Source organism: Perna viridis, chromosome 8 (assembly GCF_037379345.1).
Source record: "Perna viridis isolate PV_CMFRI_1.1 ecotype Kerala chromosome 8, ASM3737934v1, whole genome shotgun sequence".
Classification (NCBI taxonomy): Eukaryota; Metazoa; Mollusca; class Bivalvia; order Mytilida; family Mytilidae; genus Perna; species Perna viridis.
The window spans coordinates 40,439,356-40,450,609 of NC_142452.1; the positions used below are offsets into that span (position 1 = coordinate 40,439,356).

The 11,254-nt window shown below is 32.9% G+C and overlaps 1 protein-coding gene across 1 annotated transcript; it reads left to right on the top strand.

The window, feature by feature from the left end:
- The first annotated feature begins 36 nt into the window (after window positions 1-36).
- LOC148610491 (uncharacterized) lies at window positions 37-7,821 on the top strand. The gene is made up of 3 exons (XM_088595545.1): window positions 37-3,506; window positions 4,934-5,080; window positions 6,456-7,821. The coding sequence occupies exons 1-3, from the start codon at window positions 3,197-3,199 to the stop codon at window positions 6,701-6,703; spliced, it is 705 nt and encodes a 234-aa protein (XP_088451671.1). The 5' UTR covers window positions 37-3,196; the 3' UTR covers window positions 6,704-7,821.
- The last annotated feature ends 3,433 nt before the right edge of the window (window positions 7,822-11,254 follow it).

The following is an 11,254-nucleotide window of genomic DNA, read 5'->3' on the forward strand; positions in this document are numbered from 1 at the left end:
TTAACAAAAAAAAAAAGATATAAAAAATACACCCCCAAAAAAACAATAAACAAACAAAAACAAAGCAAACAAAACAAAACAAACAAAAAGAAACAAAAAGTTAAAAAAAACAATTATTACAGCATAAAAGATCCACATAAACGAACCAAAACGAAATGACCAGGAAGATTGGGGTTACCTTTGGCATCAACATATAAGCAAATGGGGAAGCTGGGATATTTTTTTCTACATCCTGCGCCGAGTACACATACAGTTGGTGTTCTAGGACTTTTGAAAATTTTAGGTCTTTTGTTTTTTTTTTACTCCAAATGGAAATTGAGTTTAAATTAACAATAGAAGTTTGCTTTCCGAACATAATAAAGCCTTTCGAAAATTAATTTTTTCTACGTGCGAAGGGAAATGTGGAACATGATAAATTACTTTATACGCTAAAGTTTCACTTAACCCGACCGGCGACGGATAGAATCGTAGATCATTGCTGTTACAGGCATTTCAATAATACCCAAACGTTGTATTTAAAAAAAAAAATAAACAAATGAGAGTAATTTTTTTAATGTAATGGAAATAACCGAATAGTTCCGATTGAAGTAAGAATACTATTAGTTGTTCTCCTATAGGTCGAACGGTACTATTTCTCTTTATTTTAGATTGGCCTTATGTGTACCCTACTTAAGTAAATACTTCCGGACACTGTGATTGGACAAATTGTGCTGATACCCAAAATGTTTTATTTATTCCAGACTCTAACATTATTATACTTAAAAAAAAATGCATTATATTTTTTGAAATCCATTTTGTATGAATATTATAAATGTTTAAAATTTATGTGTCATTCCCAGAAAAAAAGGGGGAACTTTGACCCCAAACATCATCTGCTTAAAATACCAAAGAACCGAGACGGTTTTGTTATGACTGATCGCAATTTTAGTTAGAGAAATGAAGATATTACTGGAAAAAAGTCAGTTTATAGCTTCGTTATTGTTTTAAAGGTGTGAATTTTTCCAAAGTTTCACTATTGTCGTCTATGGGAAATAAATAGTACCGTCCTACCTATATTATCGAGTGTTTCGAGACGAGAAGAACGTTCTATCTGTAAGAGGTTGACAACATTCCTGATTGTTTGCCTCAAAATGACCTAGATATCAATGCAGATTAAATGAGTTAAGCTTCTTTTGTATTTTTGTTAAAATGTCATTTAAAGTGTTATTTTTTGTTATTATGTCGTTATCCTACGCATTTCAAAATATGGCACAAATTAATGTGTTGTTTTAAGTGATCAACAGTTACTCTATGTATTTAGGTATATTGAAGCACCCTAGACACATAAGAGGATGTCAATGGAAGACCCAGGCATTAGATTGCACATGCTTAATTTTGTTTTAAAAAGTGTGATCCATATGAGATAACTCGTTCATGTTTTATAGAAATGAATGTTGGTTAAGAAGTAATACACGGAAACTCCATTTTATCATTGCTTTACCACGGGCTGGTAATTTATGTCGTTATTTTATCCCTTGGCTGCTATCGTTCGGGATAAAACAATGCGACGTAAATGACCAGCCCTTTGTAAAACAGTAATAAAATGGAGTTTCCTTGACTTATTACGATTCTAATAGGAGTAATTTCTTCATATTTTTGAATGTGTTGAACGAATGTTGTTCGTGTGTTTATCATTTTTTTAACCTTGGTTGTGGTCTAAAGAGCTTTGTACCACGTCAAATTAGAATTTGTAATTACATATAAATACAATGGTAAGAATGAAATCATTAACATAGAAAGCACGAAAAATCTTGAAACAAAGGGAAATAACTCTTGATCATTTCAACATGTCCTTTGGCTTAATATATGGGGATTTAGTCATCTGTTGAAGTAAAAAAAATTAAATAAAGAAAATTGTATAACGTTATGAAACAAGCGACCCCGTACTTATATATTTACAAATTGATTTGATCTATACACGTACATATGTTTGTTGTGCATGGATTGTCAATGTCTACATTTTCGTTTTTTTTTTTTTTTTTTTTTTTGTATTTAAGATGCTGTCCCTTTTTTATATAAGGCGAACCGATAAATATTCGAATCGTCTTTTTCGCGAACTTTGCAACCAATATACTTTCGCGGTTTTAATCGTTCCTTCAAATCGAATTACAATGTTCTCAATCGGAACTACTCGGCCATTTTCGAAAAGTGTTCTTTTTCTTTGCGTTATAAGATGGCGACAATTATAAAACTACAGCGAAATTTTACAGTTTTATAGACAATATAGTTAACATTTCAACGAGAAAAATTTAAAACGTGATTTATGAGTACTAGTACAGTCAAACCCGTCATTTGGGACACCTGTATTCAGCAATAATCTGTCTTAAGGAAGTAGACCTAGGGTAAGGGACACAACTCTTAAAAGATCATTGGAATGTTTGTATTCAGTATTTTACATCAATCTTATGTAAGCATCTAATTAACTTTGATTCATTTTATTCTGCTTCTAACGGAAGTTTGAGAGGCCTTGGTGAAATTGAATATAATACAAGTATATCACTGATTTTATGAGTTATGTCATTTACCCTAGGTCTACCTCCTTAAAAGACTATGAAGAAAGTATCCTTATAGCCTGTGAACAAGGACCACCTGTCTCATCTGACCACGCTTTGCCCTCCCTTTGAAGGTGACTTTAGACAGGTTTGTATCTGTGTTCGGCTACATGTACATGAATGAGAAATATGGGTTTAAACCCCCGAAAATGAACAAATACTCTTGTCATGTTTGTTTCAAATACAAATTAAGGACCTCTCCCTTAAACGTAATAGTTTTCTACAGTTTATATATCTTAAAGTTTTTAACAAATGTTTGTGTTTGATATGAAGATTACTACCCCAGTTTTGACAAATACTTACCCTAATTTTAGCTACTAGAATAAGTACACTTACCAATTTTGTGTTTTAGAACTGAATTTAAATTGTAATAATCTTCACCCTTGACAATACAATGTAAATTAAACACAAAGTTTTGGCTTCTGAAGGTCCGTTTTTATCAAATGTTGATATTTCAGATTAAATTTTGAGATAATGCTCTAACATATATTTCAGCACTTATTAAGATTCCAGGTTAATTTCAGAATATCCTATTTCTAAGTGAGCCACGAAAACTTTAAAATCAGATTCGATCAATTCTTTTCGTTCGTCCTTTATTATAAAAGATGAAGATACATATTCCAACGTTAGCGCTTACAGTAGGAGGAGCAGTAAGCGCTTTATTTTGCCTCGGTCTTTTAATTGCTTCTCAGAAGCATCAATACTGGATACAGTACGACACCACAGAGACAGGATCAGTCACAGTTACCGTCGGATTTTTTTCAATTACCTCTGCGTACACAGCCGTTGTGAGTGCCAAGGTCGGACTATACGATACGTATTACACGGCAAATACAGACTTCGTAAATTCATTAATTCCCGACCAAAACTCGGCAGCCACAGTAGATTCAGCGACGACAGGATATTTCGAAGAGGGTAGGTATATGTATCAGCATTGAATATTTCGTAAATTATGTCAATTCTAGTTTTACCTTTGTTATTTTTAAAAAAGAAGGATACATGAGTGTATAATTATGTAAAACCACTTGTAGAAAAAATCAGGGGCGGACTCAGACGAGGGTGTGGTGGGCGTGCGCCCCTCCCTAAAATTTGCAAAGCATGGGTTGTCAGGGTAGATTTAGGTGGTTTTAGGTTAAAACTTTAATTTCTCATTAATTTTACCACAACAGATATTTACATTGCACCCACTCTAGAAGAATATTTCAAAAAATATAACGCCCGGCCAAATTTTAAATGTGCCCCAGCCCAATCTAAAATCCTGGATCCGCCCCTGGATAAAATGATATCCGAACGACTAAAAGTCTTATTAAAAATTGTCTTTGTTATTTTTTTCAAAATTCGTATTTTGAATTCTATGTTAACGTGGAGATTCAGTTTTTGTTTAACCGATAAAATATAGTGCAAAAGTGAGGGGATGATTGCAAGCGCAGCGAGCTACTGTATGTAAAGAAACATTTAAAAATGATCGAATGAATTGCACCAATTCATAAAGTTTCGAACAAAAGCACACACACACACAAAAAAAAACAAAAACAAAAAAACAAAAAAATCAACCAAAACAACAAAACAAAAACAAAACAAACACAACAAAAATAAAACAAACAAAAAACAAAACAAACAAAACAAAAACAAAACTAAAAAACAAAACAAAACAAAAATAAAACAAACAAAACAAGACAAAACAAAAACAAAAACCAAACAAAATTTAATACAAAAACAAAACAAAACAACAAAAAACAAACGGCGGACTTTAATGTGGTAGAACCTAATTGAAACAGTTTTAATTCCTGTCAGGAAACGAAATTAGCTCGATGACAATTTTTTGTTTTTTGTTTTTTTTTTCTCGCGGTTTTGTTTTGAACATGAGCATATATTCATTCATTTTAAACTGACAGAATTTGTGAAATCATAAATGAACTCGAATTTAAAACTTGAAATTTCGTGATTTAAAATGTCCTGAATGCGCGTCCGTAAAACACGTAAAAAACTCCGCAAAAGTCGAAATTTTGACTTTGAATAAAAAAGGTTTGGATGTCCCTAATACGTTTCCAATTTTTTTTTTAAGTCACGTTTTTTCTTTTAATGTGCCTTTTTCCATTCTCATGGTTAATTTAGGAAGTCATCGTTTGTTTCAAACATTTTTACCCTCAATTTATACTGTAATTAGCAAAAAACACAAATATGGTTTTTCGTCACCGCAAAAATTGCACTTGAAATATATGTCAAGTTCCTTGAACTTTCATTAATATTATATTTTCTGAAATTAAAACAAGACAACATTCATGCAATGCATGTTTTAGTAGTGAATATGGTTTCTTAAACTAAAAAAAATCATTTTTCAGAATATGTGAAGGCTTGTCGTGGATTGGCGATCGTGGCCTGTATTTCATCGTTCGGAGCAGCAGTTTGCGGTGTTTTATCAATTTTCCTGCCGGGACTTGCCGCTAAAATACTTAAAATAGCCGCCATTTCAAGTGCTGGTTTCACAGGTAAGCAATATTCAAAATCAACCAAGTTAATCCTAACTGAAAAAAAGGTGAATGTATATTGCTTTTCGACACAGGGTGAAAGTAAGTAAGTGTGCAGGTGAAGAACAGACTGAAACCATCAGATGATACACAAATACGAGGAATAAAGATAAAAGCTCAGTTCGAAACAGTTACAATTAATTTGTACAATTTTATGTTTTTTTCAGCCGCAGATCCAGAAATTTGTATAATAAAGGGTGTTCTGGTTAAGACACTTATAAATGGAAGATTCCAGATGGATCATTTTTGCCTAAAATTAACAAACATTAAGTTCTAGTTAACTAAAGACCCCCTTTTAGACCCAACCCTACTTTTCTGAATGTAAAGAAAATCTTGACTCCCTTAATTCAAGATATTTAATTAATTTCAATTTCATATTTTCGTTAATTAAGGTTGAATGATATTACTCATTTATGTCTTCGAGTTGTTCATTTACTTTAATTTCTTTGTACGTATTATTTTTTTGTTATTTTAATATGTTCTTTGTTGTGTGTGTCTGTTTTCACTGGATGGTTTTTGTTCTAGGGTTGCTTTCTTTTGATTTCCGCGAGAATCTTGGTTCCTTTGTTTACTCTTTCAATTAGTGCATGTACATATCTTGACTGTTGTATTCACATCTGTACACAACTTTTAACATTTCAACTTACCACAAAAGAAAAAAAAACAAAAACAAAAACAAAACAAAAAACAAAAAAAAAAACCCCAAAAAAACCAAAAAAAAAAATTAAAAAATTAACCAAAAAAAACATACAAATGTACGGTATGGTTAGAACTTTACTATTTTCCATACAAGCGGCATTATTGAAAATTTGAAATTTCTCCCAACCAGCTGATTTGTTTAAAAGAAATTTGTGTTTGGGGTCACCCGTTTTCTGCAAATAGCACAAAGATTAAAAAAATCATAAGCTTATATAAAATGTTTTTCAAAAAATAAAATGCAATTTTTTAATGTTCTAAATGTAGAGTAATGCATCCTCCCAAGTCTGGGTTTTGAGTCCACCTTCGCTTCCTCCTTTAAGGCGGACTCAAAACCCTGACTTGGGAGGATGAGAATAATGTTGGTCTGGAATTAATTTTTTTTAATATCAGCTCAATTTGTCCGATCACAGTGACCGGAATAAGTAGAATACACATAAGGCCAACCCTAAAATAATGAAATATAGTACCGTTCTACCCAAGTAACCCTTTCACTACCCGGCTTGGCAGATACATTCGCATAAAAATCACGGCGGATGGTCATTAGAGTATAATTATACAGATGTACACGCATATAAAACTACTCGTGATAATGACTGTCAGTTTGTTTACAATACCACTTACGTCATACTTTTTGTAGTTTTCATCATCACAGCGACCTTGATAGTCGTTCGAACCCAGTTTAAAGACGGTATGGATTTTAAAGATTCCGCCTTCATGTGTATTACAGCCGATATCCTTGCAGCGGCTGCAACTGCATGTTTTGTAGTAATGTTCGTCCTTGGACTAAAATCAGGACAAACGGCACCAATGGAGACAAAGACAGATGAGAACAAAAGGACGGGAGAATCCCAATCTATCGAGACGAAAGGAGATGTCAAAGCCTGACTGTTGCGTATCATGAACTAAAGCGGTGTTGGTTGTCATATTATTCACGACTTTGTAAATGAATCTCTCACAAGTGCAATTTTTCTCAAAGAAAGGGTTGATTACTGACTGATACATTCTTAACTGACCATAAGTGGTTCCTGGTCTCAATCTTTCACATGTACATGTATCGTATAGAAAGGTATCTTTTACCTACAGTGGAACCTGTACATACTTACACACTTTTAGACGAAGCACTGTCGTTGAAAGCACCAAAAGAAAAACAGAGATAATGTTAATTTGATTGGAAGGATTTTGTATTTAATTCACGGGTCAGATCATAGGTTTTACTACATGCAACTTATTATTTGTATGGATCTACAACTGGTAAAGTTGAAGCACAAAAAACAACGTACTACTACGTTGAGAAATACAGACAAGCCGTTTATCTAATTAATACCAGAAGTGTTTTCAAGCATATTGTGTATCATTGCATCATCGTCATCTTTTTTTCATATCTTCTTTGTCATTGTTCAGATATTTTTCCGAACTCTGAATATATATCCGAAAAGTTTAACCTATCTTCATTGTGCACTTTTGAAGTTCCCTTATATCAAATTAAAATTTATTTTAACCTCGGATAACCGAGTTCATAAAAAGTCGAAAGTGTGAAGTTGATCGTACAATATGACGTCACAATGCTATTTTAGGTTGTGACGTCATTACTTACGATCAACTTTACATTTACGAATTTTTCAATCGCAACTTCTTGGCCAGTCTCGGGATGATGATTCATCGTCATCTTTTTTCATATCATCTTATACATTGTTGTACAAAATACATTTTGTCCCATATCTTTCTTTCTTTGAAACATATTAAACATGATTATTTAGTGCTAGATCTTTTTTTTGTTTTTTTCCTCATTTTTCAAGATTTATTTAAAAGTCCTAGACTTAAAGTTGTGACAATTAATCATCTATTGCCAAGTAATATATATGTGCAAAACTGTGAATCCGGGGCTGGGATGGGTTTATTACCGATGGTCCCCTGGGGCTGGAAGTCCATTTTTCCGGAAAACTTTGGTAAATTTTAGCAAATGATAGTCTAGACAACCTTTATTTTCAGATCCTCTCCTGATACGAAACGAATCAGACGAATTACATTGTTCAGATATTTTTTTTGTACAGGGAAACCTGTCTTTTCCGAACTCTGAATAATCCGAAAACCTACCTTCATTATGCACTTTTGAAGTTCCTTTATATCAAATTCAAATGTATTTTGAACTTTGGATAACCGAACACCTGGCGTCGATTTCATAAAAAGTCGTAAGTGTGAAATTGATCGTACAAAATGACATCACAATGCTATTTTAGGTTGTGACGTCATTCCTTACGATCAACCTTACATTTACGAATTTTTCAATCGCAGCTTCTCGGCCAGTCTCGGGATGATGATTCCGAGCATTGCCGGGGTGGGCTTAGGATATCCCGATTGACGACTTCTTGTGAAACCGAACGCCTGCAAAGTTTAAAGTCCAAAAAGTATTCAGTTAAGTGAGTTTTTCATGTACATGTCCAGGTTAAAATTCGCGTACATACACATAACGGGAATGGGTGTGGTGAATATGTTAAAGAGACAAAAAACCCACCGGGATAAAAATGTCATTCCAAGGCCACCCATTGGTTTTCAATGAACGGCGGGGAAACCATAATTCATACAGGCTGCACATAGCCCCAAAAAATCATTATACCCAGGTACAGCGAAATAGTTGATAGAAATATAGCCCCTATATATTCCAGTAACATAAAAATAAGCTAATTTTTAAGGTTAAAACGAAACAACAAATACAGAGGCAAGAAATTTGTGACATGGGACAAACACTTTTCTGGAGCTTTTGTCCAATATGCATAGAAAACACCTAGAATACAAAGACTCTTCTAATCGATGAGACAGCATGATTCAGATAAATATATTTTGAATGGTTATTAAGAACGTAAAAATAACTATCAATTTTGCAGTCGCTATTCATTGAAAAACAAGACAAATAATACCATTTTTTCATTATCCAATATTTTAACAATAATTTCGATTCGCAACATAATTTCTATGCACATCGTTTTATACTGCTAGATCAGCCTGCTACTAATATTGATCTTTTTTGAAAGGTGAATCCTAGTTTCGACTGCCTGATAGAACTACTCCGACGTTAAGGAAGGATGTTAGGGAACGAAAGTTAGATTTTCCGGGTAGGGGGTGGGGCAGGGTTGTGGATTTTTTTCATTGACAACTTTTGTTTTCCTTCACAAAAATAGCTTTATCTTTTTTCTCAAGTTGCAAGCGGCGAATTCTTTTTTTTTCTAAAAAAAATCTGGAGACAAACTTTAAAAAAAAAGTCCATATCCTCCGCCCCTCCACCCACAAAAATTAAATGGTTGATGCTAATCGAGAGTATAATTTATTACCTGGAGTTTTTTTTTTATTCGTCGGGCACTTATTTTCTTGGTTTACATGGGTATAGTTGATCCACAAAATTAAGATTCCATCTTTTGATTTGTTTACACGATCTTTAGGTAAGTATGTATCTATTTTTTCAGTTCACTGGTTAACAAATTACTGTAAAAATCAAAGCTTTAAAATTACTTACGAGCAAGTGACTTATAATACCAATATTAAATATTTATGAAAAGGTTAATTGCGCCTGATAATTCAGAAAACAAACACCATTTTGTTTGCTTTGACAAAATTCCACATTTAAATAAATGAATACTAAGATATATTTAAATTTCAATTTAAGCGCCATTTTAAAGCCTTTGGTGTGATTCGGGCAGGTTTCGAACCAACGATCTCCTCGCTTGAGGCGAGCAGGCTATCTAGACCATCGAGGTGGGTTTTTGAAATTACGAAACTAAAGTAGTTACTTTTTTAAAAGAGGAAGAAGTCTTCATAACGATATTTAATGCAAAATAAAGTCATAGCTCAAAAGCGCTTCGAGTCTGATTTCAGTCTGACCGGAAGTCACGTCGTTTAGAGCTTCGTATACCAGTTCGAATGTTTCGTATCTTCTTCATATAAAAGCGTTCATTACATGTATGTGGTATTCATCAGGTCCGCCACTGCAGACCCTTTACACAAAATCGAAACTACATGAATGATCCTTTTCTATTGACAAAATTAAAACAAGATAGCAATTGTGTTATTTATTTTCAAAAAAAATTACCTAGATTGATTCTTGTATAAAGTACATATACAGTAAACATCAATTGCCGCGCTGAATCCGGATAAATTGTCACACAGACCATATAGAATTTAATAACTGCGCATGGTAAAGTTGTATCATAGTATAAAAAAATGATGATTTTTTCAGTCTACGTACAAGCTATATCTTTACGTAACGATATATCTCAGTATTTTTGCTCATATTAGTCATCCGAATCAAGAACGACAACTCATTAAACTTGTCAATTTCACGTACAATCTATTTAAGGAGGTAGACCTAGGGTAAGGGACATAACTCCTTGAAATCAGTGTCATGTTTGTATCAAGACATATTCAATTTCACCAAAGCCTATCAAGCTTTCATATGAAACAGAATGAAATCAGTCCAAATTACTTTGATGCTTACATGAGATTGATGTAAAATGCTGAATACAAACATTCCAATGATTTGTAAGAGTTATATTCCTTACCTTAGGTCTACCTCCTTAAATGCAAGAACCGAATTAAAATTACCGCTGTATATGTAATGTATAGCTGTTTCTGAATAAGAAATAAACGAGATTTTTAGTTGGTTTCTGGCATGCATATCTGATTTTTATAAAGACTTGTACTTAAAAAATTCCTTTCCAGGCCGCTACTGTATTAAGGAATCGTCTCTTACATGTTAATTAAAGCTTTCATTTAGGTCATGCACTTTTAATCTAATTTAATTTAATTTAATTTTTTTCAATGACTACTTTTTAATTTTTAATACATCATAAATACATCATTAATACATAATAAATTTTTAAATACATCAGGTTTAAATTCATAATTCTTAGTAAGAAGGATTACGTTTCATGATAAGTAGACCTGGTTTCAAAAAATGTGCCAATGCTCAAAGGTCATTTGATTCTTTAAATTAAGGAAAAAGTCGGCATTTGAATTACATTTGTATAGGGTATGTAAGTCTCGTCACGTGACTCCGTGGTTTCATGAGAATAGGTCTTAGTCTACCATTCAAATGCATGGGGATTCGTCATTAACATAGCATTGAGTTCAATATAAAAAGCAAAATATCTTTCTGTATAAAAATACCGATAAAAAATGATAAATATCTTGTTCTACAGGATAAAAATGTTATTAAAAGCATAAAATAGCGGATTTAGCATTGTGATGCAGCGTTTTGCTTTCCCGGAAGTAAACAATAAAATGCAAATCGGTCTTCGGATTTCAATACGTTCTACATCGGAGATTCCGGAAGAGAAACTGAAACTAGAACGAGACTTACAAACCCTTTTACCCTACAGTTATGTACATTAATCAGAGTTACATTTAAAGAAATAAAATAATAAAAAAAAGCATGTTGTTATTTTA

What these genes read in the sequence shown, in the direction of transcription:
- LOC148610491 (XM_088595545.1), top strand. Translation starts at nt 3,197, where the DNA reads ATGAAGATACATATTCCAACGTTAGCGCTTACAGTAGGAGGAGCAGTA. An exon ending in GACAGGATATTTCGAAGAGG is followed by an intron (nt 3,507 to 4,933) that starts GTAGGTATATGT and finishes ATCATTTTTCAG; the next exon opens with AATATGTGAAGGCTTGTCGT. An exon ending in TTCAAGTGCTGGTTTCACAG is followed by an intron (nt 5,081 to 6,455) that starts GTAAGCAATATT and finishes TACTTTTTGTAG; the next exon opens with TTTTCATCATCACAGCGACC.